This window comes from Schistocerca serialis, chromosome 8, assembly GCF_023864345.2.
Source record: "Schistocerca serialis cubense isolate TAMUIC-IGC-003099 chromosome 8, iqSchSeri2.2, whole genome shotgun sequence".
Classification (NCBI taxonomy): Eukaryota; Metazoa; Arthropoda; class Insecta; order Orthoptera; family Acrididae; genus Schistocerca; species Schistocerca serialis.
The window spans coordinates 484,169,269-484,189,268 of NC_064645.1; the positions used below are offsets into that span (position 1 = coordinate 484,169,269).

Genomic DNA, 20,000 nt, shown 5'->3' on the forward strand with positions numbered 1-20,000 from the left:
GAAGCAGAAAGACTTACCTTATGGGGAAAAAAGGACACTCGCACACACACACATATCCATCCGCACATACACAGACACAAGCAGACATGTCTGATCTTCATGGTAGTGGGAAGTGCATATGCAGTGTGAAGTGAGTTGCAACACTGGTGGACAATATTTTTTACAAATATTAAAGCATAAGATCTGATGATGACATTGTTCTTTCAAAACTGGTCCTTCACTAAAATGCTTTTATAGCAGTATTGACTTATGAAGTTTTCTTCAGTTATTATACCTTGCTATGTCTCACATTGACTCAGTACCTTTGAATACTACATCTCTTATCCCTGAAATTTTTTATGCTGTTGGCTACTGATTTACTGCAAAACTGCATATCTAATCATATGTACAGTCATTGAAGTGGCATTAAGTCCAAGTGGATAGAAGTTAATCTGTGGCAGTCTTTCAGTCCAGTGAATTTTTGGGACATCATCTATTGATAAACTTGTTGCTAAAATGATAGCTGACTATCTCACCATTAAAAAAGTCTATTTTATCACAAAAATTATTGCTTATGAACTTTATTACACAAATAGCATAAGAAAATTCCCACATGATTGCATTTTCATCAGTTGAATTCAGTATCTTACAGATTTTGGAATAATCTACTTCTGACTGATCCATCTTACAGTTTTTCTATGCAAGTTGCTTTCACAGTAGATTGATTTTAGCATTGGGTTTTCTGACTTTACATTTTAATTCTAGTTTATTCAGTGCTCTTTTCAGTGAAACTATAGCTGCATCTGATGTCAGTTTATTCCTTACATTTTCTTCATCAGGAGAAACGTTGATAGATATCTCAGGTTCTTCTGGTTTAGGCCTTCTTTGCCACAACTTCTCTTTAAAATTTATGTATTTCTTTTTGATAGATATTTGGCTCATTAGAAAATAATGAAGGGCTAGAGACCACATTTTTCTTGGGGCTTCAGTTTGTTTACCACTGATGGTTAACAAAACTGCTATTGTTCTGAGTTTCTTTGGAAACTTAATCACTCTCAAAACAATTGTGAGACGTATATCTGTTTCATTGGAGAACTGCTCTTATGCATTTTAAAAACAGTGTTGCATTTTTTTGGAGGCATAAAGAAATGTTTACCTTTAATTTATTTGTAGCCAGATCTTTTTTCTTATTTTTCACTTTTATATGTGATTATCTAGGAGTTCTAACACACAACACCATAAGCGAAATCACAAAATAAGCACTGACAATTTCAAAAGAAAACATCAGATAAAACAGAATTACACCAAGTTGAGTCTCAAAATGGCACAGTTGCTGGTAGTTCGTGGAAAAGTCACCTACCTATCTGTGTTAATGTGTGGAAAGATGTCCCACTTCCTCTTTTCTACTCACTGTGAATGAGTAGTTTATATGAGAGACATCAGGAATAGGTAAAATTACACTCACACACACATACACACACACACACACACACACACACACACACACACACACACACGTGTGCGGATGGACAGTTCCATGCTGTCTGTTGTTACGTCTGAAGCTCTGAATGTGGTATCTTTGCTGGGTTTTTTCCCCCAACTTCAACATGTTTTGCCATAGAAGCTACAGATAACACTTTCAGGAGTATATGAGCATTAGCAGCACCATTCTTTTGCTGCCTTCCACAGTTTATCCTACTTGTCATCAATGGTTTATTATAGGAATTATTTCATACTATTTTCACAATTGATTTGTGGAACAGTAAGACTTTTCCAGTGAGTAATCTTATGTAGTTTTCTTTTTCCCATTTGATTTTAAACTGGCACAATAATAATGAAAACAAGTAGGGGAGAGATAGATTTAGAATTCTGGCTTCTGATTATTGCCATAAAACTATATCAGATTTGCATATTCAGTCAGCCATGGGGGTATGCTGCAGAAAAATACGTTGTGATAGATTGAAACAGCAATAATGTTTTATTGTATGGTTTGTGATTTGCACAAAATTGTAATTTTGCTTATGACATTACTTGTTGATATGGCAGGTGTTAGATCTAGATTACTTCATTCATGCAAAACTTGTGGTATTGATCCATACTAATACAACAGTAACATTAAAAATTGTTTCATAATGTCTATGAATGATGACTTAATTGCCTGAATTTAGAGATTAATGATTCAGAACTGACATTTGCAACATTGTTTAAATAACTAGGAGCAAACATTGTGTTTTTATTTTTGACTCAAACATTACATTAATTTTTAGGTAAATTATTTTTGGATAGTGTATACAGTATAGCTTAGGTCAATGAAATGAAAGAAGTGTAAAGAGTAAGGGTAATTTGTGCTAGATGATAAGTAGAACACTACCTGTAAATAATAAAGATGAGTTGCAGACTGGGTAAAAGAACAGAAACAATGGAGGTTATTCTTTGTATTTTTGTACTGGACGCATATTTTACACTAAATGTTAGTCTGTGATATCCATTCTTATTATATGCACATGTGTAGTAACTTTTACATTCAACAATATTAATTTTACTTATTTTGTAACGAAAATGTATCTCATACAACTGCAGCAGTATTTTATGTTGTATTTGTAGTTAATCTGGAAAGGAATGTAGGACATGACACATCCAGTTTTATAAAAGACAAACTGCTATTTATAAGTTGAATCATAATGCTGAAGAGAATTTACTACCTAGAATCGCTGAAAGTGTTTAACTCTTTGCTGTAATGATGTGTTACTGTTGATAATCTACTACTTAAATGAAATGGGTTTTACTGTAGCAAATTACATTGCTTAATCCATTTAAGTAAAATGTACTGCATGTGATAAGCCCAGATGATTCTCATTTCAGTGATGTGTACCTATTGATGATTTACCTGTAAAGAAAGTATGTTTTCACAGTATTTTCTCCACACAGCTCCATGTGTTGTACCAAGTGTGAGACAGGGTAGGATTCAGTTGTGGATAGGGAATGAAACAACAGATGAGCTGCCACTGGTAGTCCAACATGGGGAAAGGTTGTTCGTAAAGTGTGATCCAATGTATGAGTTCCCAGCAAATCGAACACCTATTTGCAACAATGGTACATGGACTGTTATGCCTCGATGTGGACCAGGTGAGTGATGTTTGTTTTTCTTACTGCTACAATACTGTCTGCTAATGGATTGATGCAACACACATGTATCTCATAAACATGTTATGAACACTTATGAAAAAATGTATGTCTTGATTTAGGTACAGGTTTTCATATTTTTAATGCTGTACGTATCTTACTTTCAAAAACTTGGTGAACCATTTTCTTCAGGGTTTCAAGTGTGCTTCACATACTCACACACACACACACACACACACACACACACACACACACACACACACAGTATTGAAGAATTACTTTGTTTTATCACTTCATCAAATACTTTAGACATGAAAAGTTAAAGAAGGTGGAATAAATACAGCTGTGTGTACAGTATATTGCTGAATGCTGAGGATCAAAGTAATTTCAACATGGAAAACTGTTGCAGATACTATATTTCACCACAGAGAAGATGTTTACATGTGTGGTAAAGTGATCAGTGTATGGAGTATTCATCAATCAGAGGTTTGTTTATAAAGGAATTGAAAATTCAGAATGGAATAACAACAATATAAGAAGGATCAACACATAAAGTAGAAGAGGCAGACAAGCACAATGAAATAGACTGGTAGATATTATTCATCTATTGAACTAAATCCTTAATCAAATGTAGACAAGACAAAAATCACACACATTCACACAAGCACAGCTCACAGCTATGTGTCCACTGTCATCCTTGGCAGCTAAGGACCGGCTGAGTCAGTGGTTGGTGTGTGTGATATATATAGTTTGATAGCTGAATAATATTAACTCCTGGGGCCATGTTTTCACTTAAGTCTTTCAATGCTGTGTCAAATGCGCTTCTCCTTCTTCTGCCAGGTGAGAACAGTGGCGGATTTTTAGCTTACAGCCAGGAGCACATTGCAGACAAGAAGGCTACATGATGTTTCTGTCCCATAAATTGCTGTTGTTGAAATTGCTGTACCATGACTTACATTGACACACAAAGTCCTAGTAAGGTAGCATGTCCATGGTTACGTAACAAATGCGAAAAATACCAAGATGGTTGTCAGTTATGCTGTAATTCACAACATAAAAAAACACCGCCAGAACAAGTATATTTAATAATCTCGCAGGACAATAGTTCACAACATACACATGTATGGCATAGCCACATGGCAGTATAAGAACAGTACAGTTCTAGCTAATGTATTAAATAACAAAATGAGTTGGAGCCGACTGAGGACAATCTCCAGGTGATGGTCAGATATGTAGACAGCATGACGCAAGTGGTGCTGGGAAATACCTGTGCACCTGCTATACACAATTGCTCGGCTGCAGCATTGCCCCATGGCAGCCACACTTCACAGTAAGGAATTTGGAGTGACAGTCTCATCACTTGTGCCAGTCCTACAATGACGGCTGACATTGGGGACATTGGCTGGTGCCCGATATCTAGGTAGTACCCCAGTGGGTTACCACACATTATATAATCAGTCTGAAACCTTTCTGTACTCCAGGTCTCTTCTGTGTACACAGCCTTCTTTCAAGATTCTTAAATCAAATTTAAGTGATGATTAAATTTGTGCTGTGTGCAAAATTCTGATGCAGGTACCTTTTGTGCCTTTCCTCCAGTGTATGTGCTCCTACTATTTTTCTTTCTCTTGCTTTACTTACACCAAATCCAGTCATACATCACAATTAAATTTTTATCTCCCTCAACAATTTGAATAATTTCCTTTATCTCATTATACACAATTTCAGTCTCTTCATTGTTTGTGAAGCCAGTTGGTTACTACTGTAGTGGGTGTTGACTGTATGTCTATCTTGGCTATGATAATGTGTTCACTATTCTGTTCATAGTAGCTTACCTGCATTTCTCTTTTTCAGTACATTACTTGAGCTAGTCCTGCATTACCCCTGTTTGATTTTGTATTCTACTCATCTGACCAGAAGTTCTACCCTTGCAGCCACTTCACTAATTCCCACTATAACTAACTTTGACCATCCATTCCCTTTTTAAGTTCTCTAAACTGTGCACCCAATTACGGCTTCTAACATTTGACGCTGTGACCCCTTTCTCTTCTGATGATGATATTCTCTTGCATGTTGTTGCCCCACCCACCCTGTCCCCAAGGATAACTGAATGGGGGCTATTATACTTCAGGAATATTTTACCCAAAAGGATATCATGATTATTAAACCAAACATTAGAGCACCAGTGGTACAGCTGTCTGTATTGTTGAGGAACACAAGCCATCTCACCTTGGCAAGTTCATTGGGAGGATCCAGAGTACTTTAGCACAAAAGTAGAAAATGTAACATTCTCCCTGAATGTTCATTACACTTCCACCTTTTAATGAACTCAGTGCATTCTTGTCTAAAATAACTTCTACCAATGTGTTTCTCTTTGTCTGTGTAGTACGTAGGGACAGCCAAGTTGGATTGATCCTCAATTTTTATAGATATTTCTACTGAAAAGCAAATACCATGGGCATGTAGTCTCATATCATGAAAATCAGAAATGAACATTGATAATATTTGTGACAGAACAGCCACATCTACTTATCAGTAACTAAAACACGAATAATGGAAACCTGCACATCAACTCTTCCATTCTCCAATTGGTCTTAATTTAACATTTCGTAGTAAACACTTTTCTAATATTATGTGTATCTTAATGAAATATTCATTTAATACAACATAATAATACTAACTTTATATGAAAATCCACAGGCTGATCATCCCATGTTATAGTTGTTACTTAGTTTGCAGTTCCATTCAGCTTTTACTCAAATATTTATATTTCTTATGGAGCCATAGTATACGTAATTACCTTAGTTCTGACTAATGGAAATGTGGGTTCAGCTTTGCGAAGAAATACACAGAAATGATAGTAGATGACATTGTTACGCAGTAGGACATTGGATATTGCAACTAGTTTTGATTCTCTCAAAATGTTTCATTTTCATCATAATGAACCACTGTTCTCACAGTTTGAGCTGATAGTTTGTGTGCTACCTCCAACATGTGAACATACTTTAGTGGTCTTAACTGTACATGACTGCAAATAAAATGCAGAAATTTGATTAACTGTGATTGCCATACAAATAAAATGAGAGGTATTAATATTTGTGTGTTACAGATGTGGAATTTTAAACTAATGTTTCAGAAAACAACCTTCATTGAGTCTTTAACAGTTTTGCACTAGTGTATATTTCAGAAAAAAAATCTGCAAAAAAGAGCAACTTGTTTTGTGATTGGTAAATGCTTGATAAGTAATTGCTGACCTGTGCACTGGGATTTATGTTTTTAACCTTTGATCATAAAACACTTTTAAGATTAGTAGTTGCAGAGATACTTTCAGTGATTTAAATTATTATTTTCTCACTTTATTTTAAGCTTGCCATTGACTTACTAATTTCCTAATATGATTATTCTTGAAATAAATTTCATGCAGGTAATTTAATACTAAATCAAATTCAGAAAGCACTAAGTTTCATAAATGTGCCTTTGATTTTGCTACGCACAGTGTAGTGAGATCACTGCAGGAAATAGAGACTACATACATGTTAAGTTGAGTGAGTACCTAGTTGAAAGAGATATTTTATGACAGATTCAATTCATCCAATTTCAAAGGTAACTATGTAGAACACAAATGAAATCAAATGTTTTGTGTGTTGCTGTAGTTCGCAGGAACAGTATTCATTTTACGATGTCATCAGCCATCAACTAGTGCATCTGCTGTTGGTGATATATCTCTCAATGTGGGAATAAATGAGATCTTACAATTCACATTAAGTATTTGCTAAGAGCGATTCAACTACATCCATGCTCTCCAAACAACTGTGAAGTATACGGCAGAGGTTATGTTCCAATGTACCAGTAGTTAGGGCTTTTTCCCATTTCATTCACATATGTAGTGTGGGAAGAATGATTGTTTAAATACCTCTGTGCCTGCTGCAATTTGTCTGATATTGCCCAAGTAATTCCTATGGGAATGATATGTGGGTGGTTGTAGTACGTTCCTAAAGTCATCATTGAAAGCTGGTTCCTGAAACTTCATAAGTAGACTTTCTAGGGATAGTTTATGTCTATCTTCAAGAGTCTGCCAGTTCAGTTCTTTCAACATCTCTGTGACACTCTCCTGCGGGTCAGACAAACTTGCAACCATTTGTTTTGCCCTTCTCTGGACGCATTCAGTATCCCGTCAATCCTTTCTTGTATGGGCTGCACACACTTCAGCAATTATTCTTGGATGGGTCACACGAGTGATTTCTAAACAGTCCCCTTCGTGGACTGGTTGTATTCCTCCATTATTCTAACAATAAATCTCTACCTACTTTACCCATGACTAAGCCTACATGATTGTTCAATTTCATGACCATACAAAGTGTTAGACCAGGAATTTGTGTGAGTTCACCAATTCCAGTTGTGTCTTACTGATATTATAGTCATAGTATATTACTTTTTTTTTCTTTTTGTGAAGTTCATAATCTAACATTTCTAGATCTGGCTGAATATTTGTGCAGTGTCTTTCAGACAGTAATTCATTATAAATAACTGCATCACCTGCAAAAAATCTAAGGTTACTATTAATATTGTCTGCAAGACCATTAATATATAACGTGAACAGCTAGGGGCCCTAACTCACTTCCCTGCCATACACCCGAAGTTATGTCTACATCAGTCTGTGACTCTTCATCTAGGCTAACTTGCTGCATCCTCCCCATCAAGAAATTCTCAGTCCTGTCACATATTTCACTTGATAACCCATATGACCGTACTTTTGATAATGTGGGTAGTTGTGGTACTGAGTCAAATGCCTTTCAGAAATCGAGGAATACTGCATCTACATGAAACTTCCTGGCAGATTAAAACTGTGTGCCAGACTGAGACTGGAACTCACATGCACACTCCACTGCAGAGTGAAAAAATCTCATTCTGGACTGCATCTACATGATTGCCTTGATCCCTGGTTTTTGTAGCATCATTTGAGAAAAGTTCAAGTTGGATTTCACATGATCTATGGTTTCAAAATCCATGCTGGTTGGCATGAAGGAGGTCATTCTGTTCAAGATACCGCCTTAAATATGAGCTCAGAATATGTTCTAAGATTCTACAAGAAATGAAAATCAAGGATAATGGACTGTTTGTTGATAACTCAACCATAAATTCAGTGTGGAATCAGATAAGGATTCCATTGGGCCCTGGAACTTTGCTCAGTTTTAACAATTTCTACTGTTTCTCATTTCCACTGGAATTAATATCTATTTCACCCATCTTTTCAGTGGCATAAGAATTAAATTGGGGCAATACCCATTGATTTTGCTTTGTAATTGAGCATTTGAAAACAGGGTTAAGTATTTCTCCTTTAAGCTTTTTTACCCTCATTTTCAGTTCCTGTCTCATCCATGAGTAGCTGGACACCAACTTTGGCACCACTAACAGCTTTCACATACAACCAGAATTTCTTTGGACTTCATGAGAGATCTTTCTGTCATATTATGTTACAGTGGTCATTGAAGGGTTTCTGGGTTGTTCACTTGACAGCCAAACATGTTCTCTACCTATGGCCTGCTGCTTTGGTTTATACTAATTATACAATAGTCTCACTTTCTTTAGAAGTTTTTTGTACAGTGACTGTGTCCCATAGAGGGTGTTTCCCATAATGAAGTGTCCCAGTGGGCCCATATCTGTTCAGTGCATGGTCAACTGTTCTGTTAAATTTGAGCCATAGTTCCTCTACATGCTCCTGTCATGAGTTAAAAGTTCCAAGTTCCTCATTGGGAAATGACACTTGGCAGTCACTGTTGCTACAACTGCCATATGGTCACTGATACCGGTTTTAATATGGACATTCTCAAAGGTGTCAGGTCTGTTTGTTCCCATTAGATCTGTTTCCATCATGAATGGAGTCCGAACCATTTGTTCTAGGTATTTTTGAGAGAAGTTTAGAGAAGTAATGCCTTGTGTGAGGTCTTGTCACATCCACCACTAACAAAACTGTAATTTTCCCACTTGATTGTTATATGATTAGCAAACTAAGGTTTTCTCTAAAGTTTTCTATTACATCAGGAGGTGACTCTGATGATCAATAGAAGGATTGAAATACAATTTTATGCCTACCTCTGATACTGCATCTTGCCCAAAGAATCTCCCAAGCAGCTTGATAATCAAACAAATGTCAGCTGAAGAATCTGAGACAGAAGCCAACATGCAATTTGTCATTAAGTGGTCACAAAATCTTTAACAATTCTGATCAACAATTTGATGGGTAATGGTAGTACGTCTTTAAAGACAGTTTGTTGCCAGTACAGCCTGTTTTTAGAGAATCAAATCTCATGAAGACTGTTGCAAAACGCAGGAAGATTTTTAAGGAAATTAGTATTTTTTTGGTTTTGACTGGCTGATAATAATAAATAAATATAAAATTATAGTGAGACAGAATGGCTGGCCATATGCTGCCTCCTATTCCTCCCTTTTCAACTGAAGAATGACCAGCCATGTTGTTTCCTTGTAATTTTACAGTTTTCTCAATTGAATTTTGTTATTTGGTAGAAATAAATACAAAGTAATATATGTCACAGAACAAATAACAATGGTACAGTTTGAATACAGCTACAATGATAAAACTTGCTCTCTTATCTTTATGTGCATCTATGTTTCGTGTGTGTGTGTATATTTTTAAGAGAGAGAAGGAGAGGGAGAATGAGGAATGAGAGTGACTGTAACAGATCAAGCATATCCATGTGAAAATTAGACAAAGAAAGAGGAGGTAGTGGTATTAAATTTGAGTTTTGGAATGTATATGCATGTACAAATTCGTTTTAGTGCTTGCACGTAAATAATTTTTTGATGATGCAAATGCAGTTGTATCGATATTGGTAGGTATGTAATCAGCAGCATAGAAGAGTTCTCTCTGCTAAAATTGGAGTTCTTCAAAGACGTAAAAAATATGATTTTCACTTCACATTTAAAAATTTAGTTAAGGAGTAAATATTTAATAGAGCAGTAACTTTTCTTATTTTAGCTCGCTGCAAGCGTATGCCCAGAGCTCCCAGGAATGGCTTGGTCATTGCTCCCAAAACAGAACATGGTATGCTCGCTCGTTTTAAATGTAGGGATGGTTTCACACTTCGTGGAGGGAATGTGACTGAGTGCCGTTACGGAAACTGGACTGGCGAATTACCATATTGTCAGGAAGGTATTTCAGTTTTAATACTGTTATAGTTTCAGTTACTCTCTTACATTGTAAACAGTTATTTACACCTTTATTTTAATGTGTGGATATTGTTGCATTGATCTTTGGTCCACTTGCAGATAGGTACAATTATGATGTCAGTCTTGGCTGATGTTTAGCAGTCATGCTTTGCATAAGCCTCTTCTTTGGTTCCCTACAATTTAAATAATCTATCATTTTTGCATTTTTTCTTTGTGGTGTCACTCACCCTTTTTTCATTGCTCTTCTATGATACATAATAGTACTCTTATACGTAAAGAAGCCATAACCTGAACACTCATAATGTCAATACTGCCGTTGGTTTGTCCTCCAAGACTCTGTCGTTCACTGAGGTCCAACACTGTTCAGGTCTCTGGGCTCCATGTAACTGCTCTTGATAAAGACCATTGAATCTTTACACAGCAACCACATGGAAACATCATTTAGGCATTCATTTATGTCTTATATCTAGACTTTGTAGAATTTTCATTTATCATCCTAATATGATCCTAAAGCATTTCCTCAGGATCGTCACTTAATAGTCTTTGAGAAGATTCTGCATGGACTTGCCCCTTTTTATCTTTCATAAGTTCATTGCAAAACCCAATCAAATTAACATATGCAGAATACATGCATTTGTTCCTGAAAAGCAGCTGCATGGTTAAGAATGTCCAAGCCAACAGGGCTCCTCCACTGTTATGCATCCATCTCTAGCCATATCTTGTGGCTAGTGGAGTTGGCTAACCATCTCACTCTGCCACCACCTCACACACCTATCTAACAGTTGCTGTACATACCAAGATACACTAGCTCTGTTATCATAGACATCCTGTTTTCATGCTTCATTTAATCTCTGTGTTTATTAAATATAGTGCAGTTGCACCCTTTTGGGTGGCTGGTAAGTAAATATTCTTCTTTTGTTTGAAATGTTGTTAACATTCATTTCTGATTTTCATTTGCATTATAATGCCTTAATTACATTAATACATTGTCTTTTAGAATGGAATTTGTCAGTATTTTTGCAAAATCTGTGCTTCTGCAGTAAAATTTAGTTACATTCTATTTGCCTACAGCTAACAAATTAGATATCTGTACTGAAAATTTGGCAGAAAAGGAGAAAGTCTCCTACCAACTTCCATATATTGCCCTAGCGGGCAATATTGTATCTTACTCAGGTCCTCTTATCAGAACCTTCCTAGTAACATCTTTCCTCCCCTCCATACAGCTGCAGTCATGGATTGTGTGGCTGGTCCCAGCGGAGGTTCGAGTCCTCCCTCGGGTATGGGTGTGTGTGTTCGTCCTTAGGATAATTTAGGTTAAATAGTGTGTAAGCTTAGGGGCTGATGACCTTAGCAGTTAAGTCCCATAAGATTTCACACACATTTGAACATTTTTTTTTCCATATTGCTTGTGCTAGTGTCACTTTGCCAGCCTTTCTCTTACATATGAAGTTAAGAAGTCGTATTTCAGTTGTATCTATAATGATATGATCCAATGGATTTTGTAAGGTTATATCCATTCTTGGCAGATTTCAGTACATAAGAAAGGTGAACTTTTATTCAAATGACATAATAGACTTCTCATGAGCTTGAGGTAGACAAATTCTTTTTTAGTTTAATTATATATATTCATCTCTTGATGATCTTTCCCAAAAAATACTTGCACCTGAAAAGTTATCATTGCCCCTGTTCATTACTGGTTCCGCTTTCCTGTCTCTAGACACAAGTAACCAAATTTTATAGCTGCAAGTTTCTGTTGCCTATGGTTATTTTTCTTGGCTTGCAAGAAGTCAAGCATCATTGCTCCTTGTGAGTGTATTGTTTGGCTTCATAATATTGCTAGAACATTGTAGTAAAAAAACATAGCAAGACAATGTGTGCTATTGAACTAACTGCAGGAAAACACTTTTAACTGTTTACTGACATACGACTCTTAACAGTGTCTCTTGTTGGTTCTGTTTGTGTGCACAGTACACTACTGGAACCCATATTAAGTAGTAAAAGAAAATAAAAGCACTACTTACAGACAGCAAGTCCACTGACATATATAGGGAAGTGCTGAATATCAGTCTTTCTTCGTGTTCTCCATAACAAAAGAAAGGCAACAATTAGGTGCTGCCACTGTCCAGCGAAATTTGTTGTATTATGGAAAACCACAAGGTGCAATACATGTTCCTTTCGCCTATCAATGTTAAATTCCTCACGAACAGAATAAAAGATAGTTTAGACCTCCATAAATTGGGACTGTCCCTGACATCTTGCCAATGTGTTTATCATACGTAAGCCAGACTTTCAGAACTGTGGGAGAATGCTGCTTTGCAAATGCTGCTTTGCACACCAAATGCACTCATACTTAAGTTAATCAGCCTAGTTATTTCTGTTGCTGAAATGGTGAGTAAGTCTGATATGAAGATCTGACCTCTACATTGAGAACTTTTTCTTCATGCTACATGCTGCAAAGAGCTGAAGAATCACAGGAAACAGAATGGCTGGCTAATATTTACCTACAGAAGATGAAATTCCTATACGCTGTTCTCTGTAATTTTGATACTGAAGTAAACACCGTGCTATGTACTCTTCCATATTTTCTGTTTTGACACTGAATTCTCCTTCCTGCAGAAGGTTAAATTACTCATGTCAAGTATAGTAATTAATATTATATGTTTACGCTGCAGTCTTGCAGATAAATTTATCTTGCAGAGGTGCTTCTCTCCTCATCACTGGTTCTGCACCATATGAAGATTAGGCTGCAAGAGCAGAGCTAATGTATCATAACAGTGGAACAACAAAACATCAAATTCATTGTGTTGTAACACTTGCTTTAAGCCCAACAACATATCTTCAACACAAATAATTTTTTTGTAACAACAAATTAAAACTGCATATTTGTCTATGAAACTAAACGGAAATAGGCCTTGGTGCAACTTGATATAAGCCAAAATGGAGTTAATGTGAGAGAGCTCCTGATAAAGCACATGCATTACTAGTATGCTTTGCTATCTTTAGGGAGTCTGATATTAAAGAAAGTTCCATTAAGTCTAACAAAGGGGAAAACTTTGCATTCGTAATTTATAGCCCTGTGCATACAGTAAGTACTTGTGGTCGCCTGAGTCCACCGGTAGAGCAAATGAGATACTAGAAACTGAGGAAGAGAGCAGAAGGTGTCTTGTATTTGTCTGATACAGACATCCACAAGACTGCTTGTGAGATCAACAGTGTTTCCAGTGCGGGTGCCCTCGCTGCAAATGGATGACGTTATGTGTGTTGATTTGTCTGTATCATCCACTTGCCCACAAGTATGTGATGGGGAGGGGCTTACTAAATCCTCTCCCCATGAACTGGCATACAGAGCCATCACCTGCCCAGCCAGAGGGCTGCAGGACATCATGGTGGAAGTGGGTGGTAGCTGGGCAATGTCATGAGACAAAGCTTGTGGGATATGCCTGAGGCTGCCATTGACAATGGTGCTGGATCTGGAGCTTCTTGCATAGGCCTGGAGATTTCTGGGAGTGGAGGCATCCTGCAGGGCATGATGAAACTGGAGAGTTGATCATCGGTGAAGCCAGTTCAGTGCAGATGTGTGCACTCCTCAGCTCGCAGGAAGGAGGACCAGGTGGCCATCTCATGTGACAGAATAGAGAGCTGTATGGTGTGTATGCAGTGGTGGTCTCCCTGATGGGGGATACCACTTACCAGAGTGCCACCACTGGAGTGGGTTGTGGTGTTGGTATAATATGCTACAGTTACAGCCACTAAAACTACGTGGAGCCCCTGCTGTCCTGCTACAGATCCCTAAATACACCTTGGATTCTACTCAGATGTGCACACCCATACCAGGTCACCAACATGGAGTAGCATGAATGTCTGCTTCATGTTCTGGTTGTAGAAACGAGATTCAGAAGTGTGCTGTGAAGGCAGCTCCAATCATTGATGGATGTGGACCTGTAAGAAGCTAGGAAGCAGTTTAGAATTGAAGCCAGATTAGCAGATGCTAAGGTTTCTAACAATTGACCTTTGAAGCTGCATGCAAACCATTCCATCAGTCCATTTGAAGCTGGGTGGAAAGGGAAAGGGAATTTGGTGAGTCCTCTGGTGGTTATATTTAGGATCAGTATATCCTGGCAGGCAGGAATGTTTATCAGCATTAAAATGATGAGCCGAAGTGTGATAGTGAGTGGAGTATTGAAAATTTGTCAGAGAATCCACCAATGAAGATGGAAATGGAAATGGAAATGGAAATGAGCGTTTGGCGTCATTGGCCGGGAGGCCCCTCGCGGGGCAGGTCCGGCCGCCATATCGCAGGTCTTATTACATTCGGCGCCACATTGGGCGACCTGCACGCTGGATGGGGATGAAATGATGATGAACACAACACAACACCCAGTCCCTGAGCGGAGAAAATCTCCGACCCAGCCGGGAATCGAACCCGGGCCCAGAGGACGGCAATCCGTCACGCTGACCACTCAGCTACTGGGGCGGACATGGAAATGGAAATAGGCATTTGGCGTCATTGGCTGGGAGGCCCCTTGCGGGGCAGGTCCGGCTGTCTTGGTGCAGGTCTTATTCCATTCGACGCCACGTTGGGCGACCTGTGCACCGGATGGGGATGAAATGATGATGAAGACAGCACAACACCCAGTCTCTGAGCAGAGAAAATCCCCGACCCAGCCAAGAATCGAACCTGGGCCTGTAGGATGGCAATCCATCATGCTGACCACTCAGCTATTGGGACGGACACCAATGAAGATAATGTGTTGTATGTTCTGGCAGTTTTGCATTAGGTCCACAAAGTGGCAAATACAGTTATGCATAATGTACTTCATTTTTACAAGGAAGAATTAACAGATGGGCAATGGAGGCTGCCTGGGGAATAAATTGCACATATAATTCACTTTTCTAGAAATACTTAAATATCCTTGATGGATTTATGCACAGACTTATTCTGAACAACCACTACATATTCACGTAGGATATAACACAAATAAGTTTGTCCACGTGAGTGAAGGAAAAATTTCTTTTGGACAAGGCAAGGAATAAGTATCGCTCTCTGCTTGAGCATTATTAATAACCAAAGAGTGTGTCCAGGCTTCGTAACAAGCACTAATGGCAAAGCCCAATGTAGGAAATGGAGAAATACATGTTGTTGTTGTCATCTGTCTGGTTAAATCATAACATCATCCTGTATGACCAATGGAGCCGGATGAGATTTACAAAATCTTGGACTTGGTGTAGGCTTTAAGACAATGTAGGGCTGAAAGTCAACTGCCTTCCCCAAACTAAGTTCAAACAGTGGAGGAATTGTGTACAAAGTGTATCAATTGCAGTGCAGGATACTAACATGCAGTGGAGTAAATGAAGTAATGAAACTTCAAATGTGGAATATGTGTCAAGACCAAAAATATTCTCTACCAAAGGATATGCTGCAACAAAAAATGGCAACATTTGAGATGACTGATTGTAAGTGACCATCACTTGCATGTGACTGAAGAGTGACATCTCATGGTGGCCATACACCCACAAGTTCAATTACACTTTGCTGAGTGAGGGAGTGCCCACACTACAGAAGATAGACTCATTTTTGACTGAGACCGATGTGCCAATACTGAAAATAAAAGTCACTGGATGTTTTTGCACTATTACCTGTTACAAAACTTTGCACATTGGGCAAACATGCTCACTGCCTGAAATGTTATTGATTTGAATCAGCTAGGGCCAATGTCTTGTGGCCACCATGCCACAATGTACTTCTGCAATGTGACCTTCACATAAATATTTAAGCAGTTGTCCTTATAATGTGGAGATTCCTATCTGAGATGCAATGAAAAACAGTCCGAGTAACTTGGAAACCAATGTTATTGTCTTGAATGCCCCCTGGAATTAGCTCAGGGTTGCAGAGAATGTGGCCAGGTGGCCACTCCTGAAGGGAACTTGTTTACCACTGGAAAGTCTTTGATGGTCAGTCACTGCACTATATTGCTGTCACCCTGGGCCACATGGCATTTTCAAAGTCTTCTAAAAAATTTTGTTGTGCCGCTTGTGATATTTCAAATGGACACACAGTTCTCAGCATTTCAACCAGGGAGTTGTCAGACAATCTCAAAGCTTGTGTTCAGACACATTATTCAGGGCCAAGTGAATCACTGTATCACTTCAGGCCCTACATTGAGAGGGACGCACCTGTTGTGTGAATGAGGAGGGACCAACCTGTTGTGTAGATGAGGAAGGCAAAGAAGAAGGGGAAGATACCTGAGTGATTAGGTCAGCTTCAATTCGTAGTTCAAGGATAAAGCTCCAGAATGGGATGTGCAGACAGACTAAAGGTGAAGGGGAATTAGAAAGTGGAAAGGATAATGAAATCAAAAATCAGGAGGGCAGAGAAAAAGGGAGTTGGAAAAAAAGACAAAATATTTAGTTTGAAGGAGGAAATGAAAATAAACAGAAATAAGAAGTAAATTCAGTGACATGGGAAAAAACAGGAGGGGTCAAAGTCCAAGAGGAGTTGGGGTGAAAGTGTATATTGGAGCACGAGGTACCATCACTGAAACTTGGAGGAATTGGTGTTGTGGAAGGACAAAACCAGTGGAGGAAGGGTGATCCAAATGGCTTGTTTGGTTTAGGAAGCACTCAGGTCTCTTGAGTCATACTGTAGGCAAGGGTTTCCCATACTGTGTTCTGCAGAACGCTGTTGGTCCTCAGGAATTGAATAAGTGCTCCTTAAGAAACTATTAATAACATGACAGTTTCTTTTTGATGTTTTGACAATACTTATTACTTTTTAAAATTTTATTATGATTTCTGTGTTATTAGTTATGGTGTAAAATTGACATATTCCCTGAATAAAACCAGTTTTTCTCATTTTTCAACCTTTTATTAACCTTTAAAATAAACAAGATGTTCCATCAAAATACGAGGATTCTCAGACTATTCCATCAGAGGAAAAGTTTGGGAATCCCTGCTGCTCAGCAGCTGTGCATTGGATGTATCCAAGTTGCATGGCACTGCTCTTTTGTGTCCATTCATGCATTCAGATGATATGATATGGTGGTTGTCTTTCCCATGTAAGAAATCACACATTAAACACTTATGCTGATGAGCTGAAACAATAAGACCAATGCCCATCTAATGACTGAATATGAGCATGGTTCTGTTCTCAGTGATGAGCCACCTGGTCTCACATGTATTGGTGAATGATGGAGCATCTCAGAAATGGCAAAGGGCATTGGCTGTTGGCATGGTACTGTTGTCAGTATGTGTATAAAATGGTTGAAATTCGGTGAAACTATGAGTAGATGACAAGGAGTACAATGCAGGTGGAGGCACCGATGTTTCGAAGCAGACCAGTCACCACTGCTGAACAAGGGGCACTGCAATGGACAACCCCTACATGTTTCATGTTGACCCATTGTCTTTGTCAGTGATGACTGTAGTGGCATGGGATCATCAAACTGGACTGTGGATCAGTTGAAATGAGTCACTTAGTCAGGTGAATCTGTTTCTTCTCTCACAAGCTGTCATCCAGGCAAATGGCTTCTCGAAAAATGCCCACAGAGACAGGTTGATGTGTGCCGTTTCGTTTTATGGAGGGTATTCCCTTGGGCTTCCATGAGATCTGTGGTAGCAGTCATAGGCAGCATGACAGCTGCTTACTTTTTGAACAGTATTGTGGACCATGTCCATCCTGGTGTGCTTGATGTCTTCCCTGACAGTAATGGTGTTTCCCAGCAGGATAACTGTCCTTATCACAAGGCTGGAATCATACTTTGGTGGCTAGAGGAACATAATAGTGGAATATTATTGATACTGTGGTCACCAAATTTACCTGGTCTGAACACAATAGAATCTGTGATGCTATTGCGTTCCAGCTACGTGACAACAAATCACTGACCCATAATTTATGAGAATTACATGACCTATGCATAGACATCTGTTTTGCCACGTACCTCTGGGAACATATCAAAGACTTCTTAAATCTATGCCATGGAGAATTGTTGCTGTATAGCATTCAGAAGGTGGACCAAAACACTGGTACGCAGGTAATCATTATTTTTCTCATCATGGTATGTCAATTAATAAGCTATGTTGGTTGTTTCACTTGTTTGTTACTCTGCCTTTGGTGTAGGATTTATCAGTGGTGTGGCTGGAGGTAGTGAAATCTGGCATATGATTTTAATCTCAGGAAGGTTTATTTAAGAACTACCTGTGTACCAAAAGTACATCTTTTTATAACACACATATCTCTTGCTTACACAGGCTTTACAAATGAGCTCCCACATATTTTAGAAAAGTGACAGAGAGGTGTATAGATTAGGTGATACAGAATTGACTATGTAAGGTCAATATCTGGGCTGAAGGTGAGCTCCGCCACCCAGTCAAAGTATATTATGAAAGTTCATTACTGTACATGCTCTTGTGCATAGCGAAGTCTTTACACTGCCACTGTTTCTGTTCATCCTCTATGAAAATCTTGTGACCCAATGCTTATTCCAAAGTGGGAGAGTGATTAATCATGAACTTGTGTACAAGAATTGTGGTCTCTCAAGTTGCTCTCACAGTGATGGAACATTTCTTGTAGTGTAGGTAGGACTAAGAAGGATGTGGAAAGATTATGTTAGAGATCCACAGATTTTTAAAACGATTTCAGTGGTGTCCTAGGGATTTATGATTGTTACATCTAATGAACAGCTGACATGTAACCTGATATATAACTAACTCAGAATGAAGTGTTGAGAATTTAATCCAAGGTGGGCTACATTTTGAAATTGTGTCTCTGATAGAGAGACTAGAATCACTGTGAAGCAGGATATTATTGCTGTGTAGGAGGAATGATTGATGTATATGAGAAGGTGTATTGAGTATGGAAGTGGCTAACCCGATTTGCAGAGGCTACAAGGTCAGAAGAGTTATGTTGATTATATACACTATGCAGTAACGAAGAAATTATTTGATACGGGAGGGATGGCAACTATTGATGTTTATTGGTTCTTTTATATACGCAGACACATGATAGTGACTCTCAATTAGAAGGAGGTTGGCTTACAAGTCAAAAAAGGAAGGAGTAAGTTATTGAGTTATTCTTAAAGAAAAACTTAAAGTTATTGATGCTGAAAGTCTCTCATCCTCTTCTTACATTTTACACATTAGTAAAACATTATTGTTTTATTTTTGCATTTCTTTTGCTCATTTAATGTTCTTTAACACACATATGGCTAACATAAACTGTTCCCTTTTTAAATTTTTGTTGTTATATTTACATGAAAAAAAATGTAGTTTCTACTTCTGTCATTGTTGTGATTCTTTTTTGTTGTTGTTTTTAGTGAAACAGTTATTAGTTTTGTTTCCATTATGTGTAACATTGTGATAAACATGTATTTCTTCAATAAATTTATATTCATGTTAATGAAAAGTTATTTTGATCACCAGTGTACTGCCCATTTCCTGGGTACATTGAAAATGGCAGAGTCATGTTGGTTGGGAACATGGGAGTGTATGATTACCGCCCATATGTACGCAAGGTCACCAACAATAAGCAGATCATTTATGAATGTGAACGTGGCTATGTTCTTGGAGATGGGCCACCTGGAGCCACATGTATTGGTGGACGATGGAGTCCTAAGGAGCTTCCTCGGTGAGATGTTCTTTTGTACTCATTTATACATACTACCCACATAGGAGTAGTATTGCCTATTTAAAATAAAACATTCTCTACTGCTTGAAAA

The 20,000-nt window shown here is 38.1% G+C and overlaps 1 protein-coding gene across 1 annotated transcript in view; it reads left to right on the forward strand.

The window, feature by feature from the left end:
• Window positions 1-20,000, forward strand: part of LOC126417086 (uncharacterized) — a 206,759-nt gene that overhangs the window by 32,816 nt on the left and 153,943 nt on the right. The window contains exons 3-5 of the mRNA XM_050084980.1: window positions 2,908-3,105; window positions 10,097-10,270; window positions 19,705-19,909. Of these exons, the coding sequence (XP_049940937.1) occupies window positions 2,908-3,105; window positions 10,097-10,270; window positions 19,705-19,909 (577 nt within the window). The remainder of the gene's footprint in view (window positions 1-2,907; window positions 3,106-10,096; window positions 10,271-19,704; window positions 19,910-20,000) is intronic.